Source organism: Mirounga angustirostris, unplaced genomic scaffold (genome assembly GCF_029215605.1).
Source record: "Mirounga angustirostris isolate CCGP_5_RB_7025 unplaced genomic scaffold, mMirAng1.0.hap1 SCAF_6, whole genome shotgun sequence".
In the NCBI taxonomy this organism is placed as follows: Eukaryota; Metazoa; Chordata; class Mammalia; order Carnivora; family Phocidae; genus Mirounga; species Mirounga angustirostris.
Window position 1 is genome coordinate 47,093,154 of NW_026991714.1, and position 19,972 is coordinate 47,113,125.

Genomic DNA, 19,972 nt, shown 5'->3' on the forward strand with positions numbered 1-19,972 from the left:
CCCAGTTCTTTACATTTCTATACACGTTAGATTTTCACAACAATTTTACGATCTCCTTATTTTATCCACATTCTATAGATTAGGGAACTAAAACACAAAGAACACAAATAATCTACCGAAGCTGGTGTAGTTGGTAAGCAGCAAAACGGATTTGAACCACGGGCTCTGGCTCCATAGTCTCTGCTCCTCGAAAGTATGCTTTTTTGACCGTAGTACCATGTGTTTGAGACACTCAGCATAAAAACTTTGTATTATAATCTTGAGTCAGAAGAATGATTAATAAGCAAAATTAAAGAAACATGAAGGAAAGGCAAATGTTAGAAAATACCTTCTTCCATTTCATAGTCTGCTTGCGTTATCAGAGTTTAATTTCTTCTATCTCCTTCGTAGATTTTACATCTGAGTTAGCAGTTTTCTGTTTTCCATTCTTTAGAATTAAGGTGAACTTCATAAAAGATGTCTGAGCTTTTAAATGCAAAAGATATTCAGTTTGTACAAATTAGGAGAGATCTGTTTGTGTTTTCATCTCAATAAGCTCTTTTCCCCCAACTTCTATATGGTGCTATAAACATAATAGGCATTTGGTTAATTTTTTAAAATATTTTAAATAAATGAAAATAATCAAGACATTGTTGGAGCGATCTTCAACTGTGCACATTTCTGTAGTATTTTCCTATTAACAGATTACACTCTTTTTAAATGCTTTCAGATTGGGTTGAATTTAGCCCGTATGAGATTGGCATGGCTAAATATGGTACTTTTATGGCTCCTGACTTATTTGGAAGCAAATTTTTTATGGGAACAGTTGTGAAGAAATATGAAGAAAATCCCTTGCATTTCTTAATGGGTAAGTGATCAAAATCTACCATTTGTTTGCTTGACTATTTTAAATCTTGGAGCATTCTAAGTTACTCTCCATTTTTGCTTTATTTCAGGTGTCTGGGGCAGTGCCTTTTCTATACTGTTTAACAGAGTCTTGGGAGTTTCTGGCTCACAGAATAAAGGTTCCACAATGGAGGAAGAATTAGGTATTGTTAAAACATGTTTCTGCTGATCATATTGTGCTAAATTGATAAATTTTAACATGCATATATGGAAAATTAAATCACCATTAAGATTGTAATTGTTCTAAAGTTACCAATAACTTGATTAAATCAACTTAAGTATTTCCTAAGAATCATCTGTATATTACTTCTTAAATATTATTCTGACACTGAGGTTTTGAAATTCATAAGAACTATTGATTCCTAAGAATAATCTTTAACCGGAGCATCTTCATTCCTCTTTGTCATCATATATCTAAACATACTACTTGCGTTAGAGAATATTCCTTTTATCAAATAGCAAATATTCCTTTTATCAAATCGCTTTTAAAAGATTAGATGCATCAGCAGTTGAACACAGTATGATACCTAAATTCATGTTTGCCAGCTCATTTACCTCTTAAATACTAATGCACTAGAATTCTGTTAGCTTCGTATAGCTGAGTCTTATCAAAAAGGAGGAAAAAATATTTCAAATTACATCTAGTAAATTAACACTAATGATTTTCTTTAAATCTAACTCATTGGCCCATAATAAATTAAAAAATAATATTTACAAAACTTGAAAAAGTAGACAGACTCAACTGTGGACCAGTGGTTTTCATTCGTTATAAGATTAATGACAGGAACATTGGTTTTCATTGATGAGTAAATTTGACTCAAAACAAACAAAATGAAACATCCATTCAGTGTCTCCCAGATGCCTTTCTAGCTGTTCTTTATGGCTATTTTGACTGGCTGTGGGAAGGAGCCATGAATGCTAAATCTGAATTATGGGGCCAGCCCAGCAGGGGCTGGGAGGAGGGTCCTGTAGATTACCAGCATACTAACTACCTACTACCTCTTCTCTGTCCCTGAAGTATCACACAGCTATGTGAGGATAGAGTTCACAGAATAACGTAAATGACTTTTTCAACAGTCCATTCATTTTCAAGAATACTTGCATGTAAAAAACTTAATGTAGGATTTTTTATTTATTTATTTTTGACATTACTTTTTCCAGGCAGTGACAGTTGATTTAATTAAGCTTTATATGCAAAAAAAGAACACAATTGTAACATTAATTAATACGCTACGAATTGGCTTCTAAGTAGTGTTATCATCCCTCCTGTAAAATTGATTTTAGCTGTTTGATATTGATATTAAGTGCACAGCAATTTTCCACAGTCCTTAATATTTTCTTTAGTAGTATCATTTGTATTTTGGGGTAGTTGTTCATACGTAGTGGAGAAGTGATCTTATGATTGCGCTAGCACCAACAATTTAAAATAAAAACAGTAAAGAAAGCGCTTTGTGCTTGAACTTGCTCCTGTCCTCTGAGCAGCACTGTTAACAAGAGGCCAAGGTATGTGGAATCTTTGAGCCTGCTTCAGCCTTAACTACAGAGCCCCATTCTCTCAAGAGTAACTGGGAGGCCAGGTGTCTCTTGCTCAAATGCTCTGACTTGACTTTTTTTAAGATTTTATTTATTTATTTGAGAGAGAGAGAATGAGAGAGAGCACATGAGAGGGGGAAGGGTCAGAGGGAGAAGCAGACTCCCTGCCGAGCAGGGAGCCCAATGCGGGACTCAATCCCGGGACTCCAGGATCATGACCTGAGCCGAAGGCAGTCACTTAAACAACTGAGCCACCCAAGTGCCCGTGACTTGACTTTTTTTAATGAACATTATACCCCACATGGATAAGTAGCCTGTTGGTGACTCTAATTTTATGGAAATAACTCTTCTCAAAATTTTGTGAAGATTTCAGAAGAAAAGAGAAAAAGAACAGATGGAGCACATGTCATGAGGCTTGCTTCTCTTGCTCCTTCTCTGTTGAATAATCTAGATAAACCTAGGGCTTGTTATTTTTTCTTCCTATGGCAGGAAGAGAATAGGGCTGAAATAACAGATCTGGGTGAGACAATGGCTGAAGGCCAAGGAAAAGGAGAGTGTTTATACTAAATAGTCTTCAGAATATTCTTTGTTGTGAGATGTTTCCTTTGGAGCCAGTGGTTTGGCAGCCTATTTACTTGTCCTGTGTGTCAGACTGAGGGGGAATATTGTGTACTCGAGATCCACTTGCCAGCAGGATGCGTGCTACCTCAGATTAGGTAAGGGTTTCCAGAAATGAGACCAGAGAGGTGACTGAGGGGAATCTGAAGACACCTGGTAACTCTTTCATCCATCAGTTGACTGAAGTCTACCTCTTAAAGGGGTGCTCAGAGATGGTTTCTGTGTTTTCTTCCTCCCCTCTGAAGAAAGACATTATGGTAAATTGGACCATAACCTGATAACTCTAAATGAAATTCTTTACAGTCTCAAGGAATTTTGAATGTGAGCAATCTGTGCTTTTGGACAGATGGAGCTATATGTTCTACTATAATGATGGAAAAAAGATACACTCAAATATTTAGCTTTTCATCTCTTGAAAATATCTTTACAAAAAGACGATGTTTTAGTGAATCTTTTTTTTTGTGAACCATTTTCTCAAATGAGAGTATCAAATAAGACAAAGAAAAAAAATGCTTACAGGAAGAAAATTTAGTTCTGCTAAAATACATATACGACTAGAAACACACCTAATGTACAGGACACCTAGAGCGGAGCATTTCTTAATACCACCCCTCTTCTATACAACCAAACTACTTTCTGTAATAGTCATGAAATGAAATAAATAATATTAGCTCATGAACATTATCTTTTATTGAATTTCATATGTGTAATCATGCCAGTAAAATTAAATAAAATCTAAAAATTAAAGTCAGCTTACTATCTCAAGCATTTAAAACCCTGCCATTATACACCCTCAATCATTCATGTATATGACATTTATGTAAGTATAGTAAACATATGCAGAGTAATATGGGGAAACTAAATGTTATACATAGATTTCTCCAAGTTTAAAGCCCCCCAAATGATTCTATCACTGAAAATTATAAATTTAGAGTCATATTTTTTAAAATGAAATAATTCTACTGACTCATAGAAGAAAAAAGTCACTATACAGAAAGTGGTTTTATGTAAGTGTCCAAAGAAAGTTTGATTTTTCTACAAATACTGATGATAAGAATGGTCTGTGTACTCCATAGTTTAGTAAACTTTTATTTGAAAAAAAAAAAAGCCTAGTTATTATGTGGATTTTACTCCTGTCTTTGTTTTAAGTGTTAAGGATTTATGGTTTCTGTTTTAGTTTTTATAACTGCCCTCTTAATATGTTCTGAGGAAGCACAAATTCTTCACACCAAAAGGCACATTTCAACAAACAATTTTCAGTATTATTGAAAGTCAAAAGATACCTTATATTAGTAGCTTTTATTCATTTTGAAGGAATTGTTCTGTGGTCCCCCTGTGGATTTTGGTTTTACCCTGCATTTACCCTCATAAACACCACTTAACATAAACTTAAGTGAAGAAAAATATACCTTTTTGGTATAACAAGGAGCTTCCTATAACCAGGTTCTTCTTTCTGTCAGGATTAAGACAAACAAATAAACATTCTTTCCTTTAAATCATGAATGAGTAGTTTTAAACTAATTTTTCCTGTTCTCGGAAATTTTGTTGTCCAATGAGAAATTTGAAAATACTAGTAAAAACTAATAAATTTAGGTATTAAATTGATCCAAATTTACACTAGTAAACTTGGTAAATCTCACTTGGTGGTTTTCCTGAGATTACTTCCTTACAGTAAATTTAATTGTGAGTCTTGACACCTGAGATCATTCAACTGTTGGTTTTTTCCCCTGCAGCAAATATAACAGCAGAGCATATTGTGAGTAATGACAGCTCAGATAGCGATGATGAATCACAAGAACCCAAAGGTAAGAGAATCTTCTCTGGCAGAAGTCCATTAGGAAAGGAACTACATGATGTGTCTGATTCTCTCACTCAAGATGCTAATGGTAGTTTCTGCTTAAGCCACTGAGTGATAGAGAATTGTCGCTTTTGGTTCACAGAGAGAATGGATGCTGTGTGTATAATAAAATATGCCAACATAAATATCCCTTATGCTTTTCTTTTTAATACCTCAAAATATTATCTATTGAACAAATGGAGAATAAACTGGGGTGGTAGAAATACCGAATTCTACACCAGGCTTCTTGGCATGAAAATTGTGATATGGGAACGTTTTCCCATGGCTTTAAAAATTAAAATTTCATCTGTAAAAATTTTATTATTAATAAAGTATCATGTGAACAATTTTTCTCAGCCCATTCCTGAGCCTTATCCCATTGTCAACAATCCATCTCTTGGGGAAGGATTATCAAGAAATTCTTTTCGTAGACGTTATTTTTAAGTGTAAATGAGTTCTTTCACATGTTGACAAGGCAATTTTCAGCTTGGTGTGGGTCACAGGATAAGGGAGGAGGTCAGGGCAGGGATAAGGGGAGGACCAGGGATATTTGTTGCAAATGTTACATGGTAAAATGGAGTGATTTTACAATAACTGGGTAAACATCCTATGACCCTGTGAATGTGCTCACCTAGATTTTAGAAGATGTTAAATGCTTTCTTGCTCTAAATTCATGAATTCCTCCTGCCACGGTATAGACATTGGAAGAGTCTGTTTTATCCTTGTTGAATCAACATTAAAATTAAAATGAGTTTGTATAAACTAGAGGAAAGGTACCTTCTCTGGGAAATGCAGGTCCACAAGCCCACAACTCAGCTAGCCTGTAGTTTCTTATAAAATTTAAAAAATTAACCCTTCCGTGGGCAGACAGAACTTTTGACCAGGCACAAGGTTTGGCCTCTGCTCCCAGTCTCCTCTTCAGTCCTATTTGCCCACTCTCCTGCTGCTTCATGCAGCCAGTGATTGGCCTAATTCCATATTTTAGGCAGGAACCCTGCAGGAACCCTGCCCTGGAAAGAACTCAGTCCTCATTCTGGCTCCTTCATAATTTTAACTTTAATTTTTTTAGTTGTTTAGGTCTTATTTATTTATTTATTTACTTACTTATTTGACAGAGAGAGGGAACACAAGCAGGGGGAATAGGAGAGGGAGAAACAGGCTCTCCGCAGAACAGGGTGCCCGATGCAGGGCTCAATTCCCAGGACCCCGGGATCATGACCTGAGCCAAAAGCAGACACTTAACGACTGAGCCACCCAGGCGCCCCTAGGTCTTTTTTTTTTTTTGAATTTTGAATTTCCTTTTAATGAAGGGTGCTAGCCAGTACAAAGGGGATAGACAGTATATGCCTAACATTTCTAGAATTAATGTGTATCGATAAAGGGACTGTTAGGTAGGTATAATAATGGCTTGTTAATTATCAAGGAAATTGCTGTAGATGGTCAGTACATTTGATCACCTCCGGTTATCTTAAGGTGGAGAAGTTCAAAGGCCCTTTGAACATGCCTACTTTGGTTTTAGTACCAACCTAGATTGGAAAATGAGTTTCAGGATGTTCTTAGGGATTTCTTATTAGTTCTTAATATTCATTTTTTTCCCTTTTAAATAAAACTCTTTTTAGAGTAGCTTTAGATTCACAACAAAATTGAGCAAAAAGAACAGAGAGTTCCCATATATTTCCTGCACCCACACACACACAGAGCCCCCTCCCCACTATCAACATCCTATATCAAAGTGGTACATTTGTTACAATCCATGGAACTACATTGACACATCCTTATCACCCAAAGTCCAAACTTTAGGGTTTACTCTTGGTATCATATATTCTATAGGTTTTCACAAAAGTAGGATGACATGTATCTACCATCATAGCCTCATATGGAGTAGTTTCACTGCCCGAAGCGTCCCTCTCTGTTGTTTATTTATTCCTCTATCCCCCCCATCCCAATGTCAGGCAACCACTGATCTTTTTACTGTCTCCACAGTTTTGCCTTTTCCAGAACTCAGGTTTTAGAATCACACAATACATAGCCTTTTCACATCGGCTTCTTTCACTTAGTAATATGTATTTGAGTTTCCTCCATGTCTTTTCATGGCTTGATAGCTCCTTTTTTTTTTTTTTTTTTTAAGCACCAAATAACATTCCATGATCTGAATGTACCAGTTTACTTATCCATTCACCTATTGAAGAACATCTTATTTGCTTCCAAGTCTTGGCAGTTATAAAGCTGCTATAAACATCCATGTTCAGATTTTTGTGTGGATATGTTTTCATCTCCTTTGGGTAAAAACCAAGAAACATGATTGCTGGATAAAGTGGCCATACTGTTTTGCATTCCCACGAGCATGTGTGAGTGTTCCTGTTGCTTCACATCCTCACCAGCATTCAGTGATGTCGATGTTTAGGATTTTGGTGTTTCTAACAGGTGTGTAGTGTTATCTCATTGATGTTCTAATTTGTATTTCCCTGGTGACATATGATGTGGCGCATCTTTTCATATGCTTATTTGCCATTTCTGTGTCCTCTTTGGTGGGCTGTCTGTTACCCATTTTTTAACTGGGATGTTTGTTTTCTTATTGTTGAATTCTAAGGGTTCTTTGTATATTTTGGATAACAGTCCTTTATCAGATGTGTCTTTTGCAAATATTTGCCCCCAGTCTGTGGCTTGTTTCCTCATTCTCTTGAGGCTTCTTCATTTTTCATCATATGATTTTGAGCAAGGTCTTTAGGAATTTTCAACTTTAGTTTCTTCAGATCTATACCGGCATCATTTTACCTGCTCTCACAGAATTGTTATAATTATCAAATTGCAAATGCATACAGAGGGCTTTAAGTAAAAGGCTATGCAAATAAAAATTTACTTAGTATTATAACTAAAAAGCAGCCAGTTATCATTTATCTGTTGACTGCTGTGTTTGTCCCACAAATGATGCCATTTCCAAATATCTCATAAGGAAAGTAGATCTTCTTCTGGTACAGAAGTGGGGTTTATTTAATAATAATAATAATGATGATGATGATAATTATGATGGTGAAGAAGAAGGAGGAGGAGGAACAAGAAGAAGGAAAAAAGGAGAAGAAGAGAGGGAGGTGGAGGAGTAGAGAGGAAGCTCCAAATATTTGGAAAATAATTGGTATCTTCTTCGTATCCTATGTAACTGGAAAATATAAATCATTCACTTTATTTTTAAAAAGATTTATTTATTTGAGAGAGAGGGTGCGTGTGTGCTCAGAGGGAGAGGGAGAAAGAGTCCCAAGCAGACTCTGAGTTAAGCATGGAACCTGACGCGGGACTCAATCTCATGACCCTGAGATCACAACCTGAGCTGAAACCAAGAGTCAGTCACTTAACTGACTGAGCCACCCAGGCACCCCTAAATCATTCACTTTAAAGCCCAATTTGTTCTTGTGGAAGATTTTCTTTGTCATATTTGGCTTTAGAGAAGTGTGGGAGTAGAAAAATGTACCTATTTTTTGTGAGTATGTACTCATCTTAATTAGCTACTGAAAGATCCGTTCATTTACTCAGCTCAGCTAACCCAATCTTTATGTAGACTTAAGAAAAATCAGTATTTCTTATGATTTTATGATTTTATGTATGTCTAGTTAGCATTTGTTAGAAATTATGAAGTTTGAACATAGACTTTCCTTTTTCTCAAATACACACACGTACAGTTTTGTAGATGCATGTCTATTTATATAGAGTTCCCAGAAATCTGAACAGAGGGATGCAGGCAGGTGGAATTATACTCTACCACACAGTGTTCTTCGACTTGGATTATGAGTGAGTAATATTGATGATAATGATGATGCAGCTGTCACTGCCACCACCGTCTCTACTATGAACTAGTGTTTGTAATGAATTTCTGATAGGCCAGGCATTTTTCTAAGAGATGTACATGAATGGACTCTCTCAGTTAATCTTCACACCGGTCCTGCGAGGTGTCCTGATGAGGAGAGGAAGACTGAGAAGAGTTAACTAACTAGTAAGCAGAGGAGAGAGGGTTGAAATCCAGACAGTCTGATTCTGAAGCCAGTGTTCTAAACAACTACACGATGTGGCTTCCCAGCAGTGGTGATTTGTGCACGGGTTTTAAGGAAAAAGTCATTTAAAACTGCTTCTTTTGGAAGATTGCTGCATTTTAAGACATGTTAAAGCATGTGTTTAAATTACACGGTTCTAAATTCCCAACTTTATAAGCAAGGATGAAATGAGTGTCCATAGAGTGTTTACTGAGCAGCAAATATGTGTGTTGAATCCTTCAGTTGTCTCTCTTAGTTTGCGTGATTTCTGGATGTTTACTAAGCAGGATAGGGAAGGAAACTTAGTAATGGAGAGGAGAGGATTAGCTACTGTGGAATTTCCCTGTGTGTGTGTGTGTGTGTGTGTGTGTAGTCCGAGAAAAGGAAGAAAAGGACTAGAGAAGGACAGAAAGGGGAAAGTAGAAGTTTGCCTGGAAATGTAAGAATAGACCAAGTAACACATCAAGAACACAACCTGTAGACTGACTATAGATTTAGAGTAAATTAAGAACAACTTAAGAACAAAAATGATTGAAATATTCACTATATTAATTTAGACAAATAAATGTTTGTTGAACCAAAACAATAGAGCTTCACTATTAATCTTAACATTCAATTGCCAAAGATTTTTTTTAAATGTTTATTTGAATTCAATTTAGTTAACATATAGTGTATTATTAGTTTCAGGGGTAGAATTTAGTGATTCATCAGTTGCATATAACACCCAGTGCTCATTACATCACGTGCCCTTCCTTAATGCCCATCACCCAGTTACCCCAACTCCTCCCCACCTCCCCTCCAGCAACCCTTAGTTTGTTTCCTATAGTTAAGAGTCTCTTATGGTTTGCCTCCCTCTCTGTTCTTATCTTATTTTTCCTTCCCTTCCCCTATGTTTATCTTTTTGTTTCTAAAATTCCACATATGAGTGAAATCATATGGTATTTGTCTTTCTCTGACTGACTTATTTCACTTAGCATAATACGCTCTAGTTCCATCCATGCCGTCACAACTGGCAAGATTTCTTTTTGATGGCTGAGTAATATTCCATTCCATATATATACCACATCTTCTTAATCCATTCATCTGTCAGTGGACATCTGGGCTTTTTCCATAGTTTGGCTATTGTGGACATTGCTGCTATAAACATTGGGGTGCAGGTGCCCCTTCGAATGGCTAAGAGACGCATGAAAAAAATGCTCAACATCACTCAGCATCAGGGAAATCCAAATCAAAACCACAATGAGATACCACATCACACCAGTCAGAATGGCTAAAATTAACAAGTCAGGAAATGATAGATGTTGGCGAGGATGCAGAGAAAGGGGAACCCTCCTACACTGTTGGTGGGAATGCAAGCTGGTGCAACCACTCTGGGAAACAGTATGGAGGTTCCTCAAAAAGTTGAAAATAGAGCTACCCTACAATCCAGCAATTGCACTACTAGGTATTTATCCAAAGTTTTGTTTTTTTAATGGACTTGGGAATCTATATAATGTTCTAGTTCTTTTTCCTTAGGCACTGAAAATGAAGATGCTCAAAGCGAATATCACAATGATAATCAAGCAAGTTGGGTCCATCGTATGATAATGGCTTTGATGAGTGATTCAACTTTATTCAATACCAGAGAAGGACGTGCTGGGAAGGTGCACAACTTCATGTTGGGCTTGAATCTCAATACATCCTATCCAATGTCTCCTCTGAAGGACTTTATGACACAGGAATCATTGGATGAAGATGAACTGGATACAGCTGTAGCAGGTACGCACACAAAACATAATCCATGGATGCTAATTCAGGAGATCTTTATCCCTTTCTAGGGAGAAGCCTTTTGATCATTGTCAATACCTATCCCTTTATATTCAATTACGGCAACATCCATTTAATTCAAAATTACTTCAAATTACTGATTTTTTGGAAGAAAAACATTCGTTGGACAGGAAATGGCATAGTTATGTCAGCATAGAAAATTTTCACTGAAACACTGAGGAGGAACCTTAGATCCTCTCTGTATTGGACAAGGTTCACTCAGAAAACAAGAAATGTCTCCCTTGTTTAACTGAGAGGGTTTTAAGGTAGAGAATTAGGTGTTTACAAAGTCATTCCAAGGCTTAGAAGAGCACGCTCCAGGCTGAGCTACCAGGAATGATTCCAAAAACACTTCAGAATCACCCCCACAGACACCCCCACAACCGTGCTTGGCAGTGGAAATGGCAGAAATGTAGCCTGTGTCTCATTTCCTCCTTTGAATCTCGTGTGGGTGTTTTTCCTTGGCAAAGGGCAGGTCTCAGCAGAACAGGCACGAATGGGATTCTGGTCAATGGGGTGTTTAGCCCAACTGTGTGCCGTTGAATGGGAGTCCCTACAACCTAAGGTTCTGAGGGGGGTTGACTTCACCGGGCTCAGTGTCCATGAGGTTTCTGGGCCTGTCCTTCCGGTTCTCAGAAAGGTTAGGTAACTTTCTTAAGGCCAGCTGGTAAGAACCCACTCACTGTAGTTTTTGTTACTTTGTCAAATACTGAGGAGTAATTCCCTCTATTTTTCAGTTCCATGCATGTTTTAAATTAAAAGTTAAATTTGCCTTCGTGACTAATCAATACATAATAATCTTTCTTACAATGATCCTGTCATCTAAAATCTTTCTACTTCATCATACCATCATTTTTCTGTTAACTGCCCAGATGTCATTTCTCAATTATTTCTGCTGAAGGGTATCAACAGGATATTTAGAAACGTAAGTGGGACTTTTCCAAACCCTTTCTTCTGCTCTTTGGTTAAGCATCATGCCTATAAAATATTTGTGAAAATTAGGACATAGCTTTAGGTTTGGTGGTATTTCTGCTAGTGCTGTTTCCATTTGTTGTTTGAGCTGAAAGGAAATTGCAAAAGCAAAGTTTTCCCCTGTTGTTTAAACAAGAGGTATAGAAACTCACTATACTTTGCATTATGTTTATGGCATCAAAGTCTAGGATGTAAGGTATGGTATGATTATATACCTGCAATCTATACCCTTTCATATTAACAATGATAAAAGTCTGTTTGTGATAGAGTCAGTATCTATTTTAAATTCACCCAAAATTTAAAAAAAAAAAACACCTTGGCCATTAATCAGTGACCTCATTTGTCTTGTGGCACTTGATTATACTGATTGCCATTATAATACCCATTAAATGTGTCATCCTTAGAAACTTGGATTTTATGGATGAATGATGACGGCTGCTAAAAAAAAACTTAGTCTCAAAGGTCATTTAGAATGAGAAAGAATCTTCATAGTTATTTTACTCTAAAGAAAAGAGAGATCAAAGAAAGTCATTCTCATTGCCTACAGTTTCTCACTAGAATGGGGTCACAGACCTCAGTGTTGCTCAGAAGCTCTTCCTTTCTGCAAGACTCCCTTCCCCACAGCCCTTGTTTTTGTTAGTCATTGTTTTGCTGATGTCAAATGGAAGTTTCCTTTCTGTGTACTATATTACATCTGTTTAATGTTAGGACTTTGATAGAATTACCCAGAATAGCTCCTGTGGTTTGCACAGCATGCATCCTGCACTCCTCATTTTAACAACTCCCTGGTGGTTTTGCAATATTTTATGTAGATTCAGAGGTGTTCCGGTTGCTAGATCAAATACAGCAGGCCTACTTAAATTTGAATTCCAAACCATATATATGTGGGTATATATGTAGTGTAAGTGTGGCCCTTGCAACATTTGGGACCTACTTGTACTAAAACATTATTTGTTGTGTGTCTGAAATTCAAATTTAACAGCATCTTGTATTTTTAGTAGATAAATTTGGCAACCTTAAGAAATGTGTCTTTCATTATTTTCACCTGTTTTCAAATTGTTCTCCATTTTCATTTTCCTTCTTTCGTTTACTCGTGCATTCACAGTATTTACGGAGCACTTGCAATGCGTTTGGTATGAGGGATCCAGTCGTCCACAAGACACATGTGATCCTTGCCCTCATAAAAATTGAAATCAGTTTTTGACTTTTCCTTGAAGTTTTGATTCATGGAAGGATTTATATAGTTCAGTTAAGAACAATAGAAAAGTAGAGTAAAACTGACACCCAGCAACCCCGATTCTGATAGAACTGTGGATCAGTTAGGACACAGTCCTCACTTGTGATGCTTGGAGAATATAGTTGTATGTCACCTGATCTGACTCCTTTCTCTATTGGGTGCCATTTGAAAGAAGACTCATGGACAGTTCTCATAAAGTCCAAGGAGGAAGTAGAAAATTTAATCGTCTCAAAATATGGTATTACAGTGACTAAACATTCTTTTTTTTTTTTTTAAAGATTTTATTTATTTGCGAGAGAGAGAATGAGAGACAGAGAGCATGAGAGGGAGGAGGGTCAGAGGGAGAAGCAGACTCCCTGCTGAGCAGGGAGCCCGAAGCGGGACTCGATCCAGGGACTCCAGGATCATGACCTGAGCCGAAGGCAGTCACTTAACCAACTGAGCCACCCAGGCGCCCATGACTAAACATTCTTTTGTTGACCTATTTTGGAATGTGTTAACCTAAAATTGTTTTCAATTAATGCTCTTTGTGAAGAACCTTAAATTTTGTTTCTTAATGTTCTATCTCCTAAAAATTCTGTTTCACTTGCTCTGTATTTACCCAGTTGAAAAAAAATGTGTATGGCATATAGATTTTAGTCAAGAATCTACTCAGGTCAGTGATGAGTTCATTCACATTATAATTTACAGGCTAACATTGTTAAAAATGACTGGATTTACTAAATCCATAGTGCTCTCTCAGACAGGTCCTTACTAAGGTAGACCTTGTCTATCTCCTGATTATTTCCAAGTTTGAGACTAACCACGTGTGTGGAGCTAAAAGTTAAAAGATTTATCATAAAATGTAATCATCTTGGTTCATAAAGTCTTCTTAAAACTTCTGTTTATTATACAGGGGCACCCGGGTGGTTCAGTCGCTTGAGCCAGGTCATAATCTAAGGGTCGTGGGGTCGAGCCCCACATCAGGTTCCGCGATCAGGGGGGAATCTGCTTCTGTCCCTCTCCTTCTGCCCCATCCCCCCGCTCGTACTCTCTCTCTCTCTCTCTCTCTCTCAAATAAATAAATAGGCCGCCCCCACGGGCGTCAGAGGGAGGCGGGCGCCCCGCGCGGTGACGGCAACCACCGGACTCTCCACTCACCGCTGCCGGAGAGGCCGGGGACCTCTTGGCCGCTCCGCCTTGGAGGCTCAGATGGCTTCAGGCGAAGATCAACGCGAAAGCCAACGAGGGGTGCTTCTGCCCCTCCTCCTCCACGGCCCACCGCTCCAGCCACCTGCTGGAGAGCCTGGACCAGCTGGAGCTCAGGGTGGAAGCTTTGAGAGAAGCAGCAACTGCCGTTGAGCAAGAGAAAGAAAGCCTCCTGGAAATGATCCACGGCATCCAAAATAGCCAGGACATGGGGCAGATCAGCGACGGAGAAAGAGAAGAATTAAATCTGACGGCAAACCGTTTGATGGGACCAACCCTCACCCTTGAAGTTTCAGTAGAAACAATTAGAAACCCCCAGCATCAAGAATCCCTAAAGCATGCCACCAGGATTATTGATGAGGTCCTCAGTAAGTTTCTGGATGATTTGGGAAATGCCGAGTGTCACCTGATGTCACTGTACGGTGCATGTTCATCCGAGGTGCCATCTGGCCTGGTGACCAGAAGTTTCAGTCCATAGTAATTGGCTGTGCTCTTGAAGATCAGAAGAAAATTAAGAGAAGATTAGAGACTCTGCTTAGAAATACTGAAAACTTTGACAGGGCCGTCAAGCTGTTAGAGCATTCTAAAGGAGCTGGTTCCAAAACTCTGCTACAAAATGCTGAAGGCAAATTTAATTAGTTTTGAAACATAGGAGCACTTACAAATAATGATATAAAAATGATTAAACATTAGTTCTTCGTGTTAGGCATAACATTTGATACTGAGTGTTGTTTCACATGAGGAAAATACTCCAGTGTCATCAGTTTTGTGAATAACACAATTAAAACTAGAACTATTTTAATTATCTTTCTAGTTTTTAGATTGAATTCTTGTCTTGTATAGGCTCTAGCACCTAATATATATAATATATATTTTTTACTATTCTGTGGATGACTACTTAGTATATAGGAGAGAGTAACTGCTCAGCCTGGGCCAAAAGCATTATTGTTCTTTCCTGGGCTTTGTCTGGCATGGAGATACTTGGGCACATGCGGCATTTGGTTGACTAGAAATTCTTGACAAACTTAACCACCCATCTATTGTTAACTAAGTAGTGTGCTTAAAAGGACAAAAGGAATCACAGAATAAGAAACTTTCCCAACATCTTCTTTTTCGTAAAGCACTTTTTTTGGACATCTGTCTCAAATTATTTTAATTTAAGATTTATGCATCTGATAATATGAATGTATTTGTTGATATATATGAAAACATGACATAAAGTGTGAGAGAATTCACATCTAATGTTATTACTGTGAACAACTCTATGTCCACTTCATCTTTTTCCAAATGCATCATTTCTCTAAATTTTTAATCATTGCAGAAATAGTGTTGTAACTTGCCTTTTTTTAAAAATGCCGCTATAAAGTCTAATTGTCAACTTTAAAACCTCTATTCTGTATTTTGTATAATTTACTTCCCCATTCCCCTTATTGGATATTTAGTTTGTTTCCAATTTGTTGCTTATTCCTGCAACATATTTATATACAGAGACTTTTTTCCTTCTTTCTTTTGTTTTTGATTTTCTTTGTATAAATGCCCAGTAGTGGGATTTACTGGGTCAAAAGGTATATACGTTTTCATGGCCTGACATATTTCCAAATTTTTTTGTATGAGAGTTACATCAATTTGTACCGTCTTCAGTAATTAAAATGTAGCTCTTTCACTAGAAAATAAATAATCTTTTTTAAAAAAACCCTACTTACTATACAGTCAAAAATACCATAATTTAATTAAAACATTAAGGTTATTTTGCTCATTTTTTTACTCCCCCCACGCAAAAAGGAAATAGAGATTTTTACCTTATCTAAATATTGTATTAGGAAAATCTTACATTTTAGTAGGAAAATCTTACATTTTAGTTTACCCTATGATTTTGTTTGTACAGATTAAAATTGAGTATCTTAGACTAATCTCTCAACCTAAGATGAGAAAAATATTTTGTACCTATTACTTCACCTTGTAGACAATCTTCTGAAAATAAGAGAAATAATAAGATGAGGGAATTCCTCTCACTTGCTTACTTCAAAATAGTTGTATACCTGTAGAAACTAATTTCAGAGAAGCTGTCCATTATTTATGTGACTTCTTTCCTGTTTACTTTTGTGTTTATGTTACTTACTGTGACACATACCATCTGGAATAAAAAATCGAGGCACGCGTTAATTTAGGCCAGAGTTCAATACACAAACACCCAAACATTTTTGTACATCATAAATTGAATCTGTGTAAGGTATTTATAAAATGACCATTGCAGGGGTGCCTGGCTGGCTCAGTCGGTTAAGTGTCTGCCTTTGGCTCAGGTTGTGATCCCAGGGTCCTGGGATCGAGCCCCTCATTGGGCTCCTTGCTCAGCGGGAGCCTGTTCTCCCTCTGCCTCTGCCCCTGCTTGTGCTCGCTCGCTCACTCTCTTGCTCTTTCTCTCTGTCAAATAAATAAATAAAATCTTTAAAAAAAAATGACCATTGCAAATATTCATAGCTGAACTGCTTTAAGGAGATGGTACATAATTATTAAACACAGCATGTTTCCATACCTAACAAAGAACCTGATTAATTCATTTACAGGTTGAGAAACCATGTATGCTTTAAACTGTGGGAGGATATTCTCCCATAGTGGGATTTATCAAACTCTCTCGGACATTCTAGTAGATGTTATACAATAAATCGGGTTCAAGGTCAAGTAAATTTGGAAAAACTAACTCCATCCCCCTCTTCATAATGACTTGGGATACTCTAATGAATTTAAGCAGCCCTATTCAAGGTGCCTCAAGATAGTACTTGAAAAAGCAGTCTGGCTTACGTTTGAATCCTGGCTGGGCCATTTATTAGCAGGACAGTCTTGAGCAGTTACTTAGCATAAACGTCAGTTAGCAATGATAGAAAAATGGAGCCAAACTAAAAACCAACACCCCTGATCCCGATGGAACCTGGAACCGTAGGACAGCAAGGTTGCAACAATCCTCACTATTTACTCCAAGTTTACTTACAAAATAGAAATAATAGTGGTACCTATCTTACAGACTTCCTGTGAAGATTAAGTAGCATTTTTTTTTTTTTAAAGATTGTATTTATTTATTTGACAGAGAAAGACACAGCGAGAGAGGGAACACAAACGGGGAGTGGGAGAGGGAGAAGCAGACTCCCTGCCGAGCAGGGAGCCCGATGCGGGACTCGATCCAGGGACTCCAGGATCATGACCTGAGCCGAAGGCAGTCGCTTAACCAACTGAGCCACCCAGGCGCCCCGCATTTTTTTTTTTTTAAGTAGCATCCTCATTAAAAAGGGCAGTTAGCCCAAGGCATAGTAAGGAGAATAGGAAATACACAATATAACTGGCCATTACTTTAAGCTGTTGATCTTCTATTTCTCAAACCTATTTGATCATGAAACTCTTATTTTGTGTATAGAACATCTGTTAATATCTTGCAAAACTATGTTGTTTGCAACACAATTAAGAAACACTACTTCCTGTCAGTTTATTTGGAAGGGTGGAACCATGGTGTTTAGCTACATGCCAGAGCTGGGAATTGGTCATGTCATGATTTGTCTCTCAGATGTTATCTTGGATATAAAAGAGGAAAAAAGGAGACTACCAGTTTCATGACGAGAAGGAGCATATCAAACAATGTGAGAGAAATGGTCTGCTTCGGTGAATCTTTTAGCTAAAATTCAAAAAAAAGTACTAAGTGTAGGAAGCCAAAGAAAACCATTTGTGAACTGTCATTATACTTTATAATATGAGGAGAAATCACTGCATTGTAAAAAATATTGCCACTAATGTGTTTTTAAGACGTTTGTGTTGACTTGTGATTAAAGACACATACTAATGTGCTTTTGATGATTGACAGCTGCATGCGTAGTTAGCCTCTCTCTGTTGTAATTGCGATTTTTAAGTTAGCCATTTTTAAACCTTTCAGTTCTATGGCCCCACCACTTACTGAAGCAACCATGGGACACAGGATGCAGTTGGCTTAGACCTGGGCCAGGCTTGGAATCCTGACTGTCACTGTGTGAAACTGGACCTCTTGGGTCTTAGCGTCCTTATCTTTCATATGACACTAATCATACCTCTTTTGTAAGAGTCTTAGAAGAATGATAAATCTCATATATAAAATTTCGAATACATGAGAGACACTCAAAATACATGAAGCTGCTTTTAGGAGAAATAAAAGTACCCAAGTAATGAACGTCCAGCTTCTTAGTCAAATATTTAAAAACTAATAGAAGACAAAGACCCACAATTGTTCACCTTTAGAAAATTTACATATGTAGTCTTTTATTTTTTTAATTTTTTTACATATGTAGTTTTTAAACAAACATTTCAGAGGAAAATATTAAAATCGTGTTTGAGAATATATATATTTTTCAATGTTATAATTCTGAGGTTTAAGTTTCTGTGATAGAAATTTAGAATCTTGGCTGGTAGCAAAGTACTTTGTCACTACAATCCACACATACTTGATAAAAAAAGAAAGGAGAATTAACCTGGAGATAATTATTTGCCGAATGATTTTTCTGTCCTTGTTGGCCTACGCATTCACCTCAGATAACAAGACTTTTTTTTTTTAACTTGGCCTACCTTTTCGTTCAGTCATATATTCAATCACACGACCTTATTCTTGTCTAAACCATTCCCCCATACCTTTTTTTTTTTTTTTTAGTATATTTGTTTTTTTGTTTAAGACCATTCATTCACACCTTTTCTCATTCACCAGTTCTGGACAATACAAATCACCTCAACTGTAAACTTTTCCTCTTCATTCCTAAACACACCAGTATATGTTTGTAGCATTCACTTGTTATTCAGTATTCTAGGGATGAGAAATTTTAATGAACAGGAGAGAAAAAAACCACATGATTCCCTGTTAACTGTAGAAACGTAAAAGATAATAACATTTTCTTAAGTAATTAAGCCCAAATCTAATTTAGAACTGTTTTCGATTCACATTGAATAAACGTCAAGCCTAATTGTTTCATTGCTAGTTTTCAGATTTTAATGATGAGGAGAATTGTGGGATTAATGGGACAGGAAGAATTTAAAAGATTTGCCTTTCTTTGGGATCCCTTGCTCTTAAAACATAATGATAAAATTCACTATGAGAGGATTATAGTCAGTATCATTCTTATTTAGAAATATATGGAGGAAATGAACATGCAGTGGATTCCCACCATGTGCTGAGCCTTTTCCTGGATAATACATATTAACCACCTTGTATGGGGGAGGGGGGTTCTATAAACACAGGTTAGTCTGACCCTCTAGTTTTTATTACTGCCTCTATGAAAAGACTTACCAAATGGAAGTTACTAGCTTTCTCAGAGATCATAATGCATGTCTAGTATGAACACCTTCACTCTGTTCTTGAACTTTCCAGCCTTCTTCTTAACGGAACACATGTGAGGACAAGGAGACAGACCAAAACAATTGCATGTCATTTCATTCAGCTCAAATCAGTTCAATTCTGATCACACCTCTTTTTCGTGGGAAGTGAATGAGGAGCACCACACATAAACGTGAAGAGAAGCATGTTACCATTTTCTATTAAAACAAATGACTTCTAGACCCTGCTTTCTTTCAGATCCCCTTGTCACCTCATTCTACTCTCCTCCAATACTGTAGCCACACTGGGCTTCTTGCTGTTCCTAAGACATACCAAGTCTGATTCTGCCTCAGGGCCTTTGCTCTGGCTCTTGCCCTGGAAAAAATATCCCCCCAAATCTTTGGTTGGCCCGTTCTATATTATTAATCTGGTCTCAGCTTAAGGTCGTCTTCTCAGAGGTCTCTCCAGATTATCCAACTGAAGTTACTCCCTATTATGGGATATGACCCTCTATCATTTTCTACAGTGCATTTAATACTGCCTGAACTATCTATTTG

The 19,972-nt window shown here is 37.2% G+C and overlaps 1 protein-coding gene and 1 pseudogene across 1 annotated transcript in view; both read left to right on the forward strand.

The window, feature by feature from the left end:
* The window catches only part of PLA2G4A (phospholipase A2 group IVA), a 153,174-nt gene that overhangs the window by 112,047 nt on the left and 21,155 nt on the right, over window positions 1-19,972 (forward strand). Inside the window, exons 12-15 of the mRNA XM_045877356.3 lie at window positions 710-847; window positions 936-1,028; window positions 4,770-4,841; window positions 10,411-10,653. Of these exons, the coding sequence (XP_045733312.1) occupies window positions 710-847; window positions 936-1,028; window positions 4,770-4,841; window positions 10,411-10,653 (546 nt within the window). The remainder of the gene's footprint in view (window positions 1-709; window positions 848-935; window positions 1,029-4,769; window positions 4,842-10,410; window positions 10,654-19,972) is intronic.
* On the forward strand, window positions 14,025-15,603 carry LOC123845583 (BAG family molecular chaperone regulator 2-like; annotated as a pseudogene).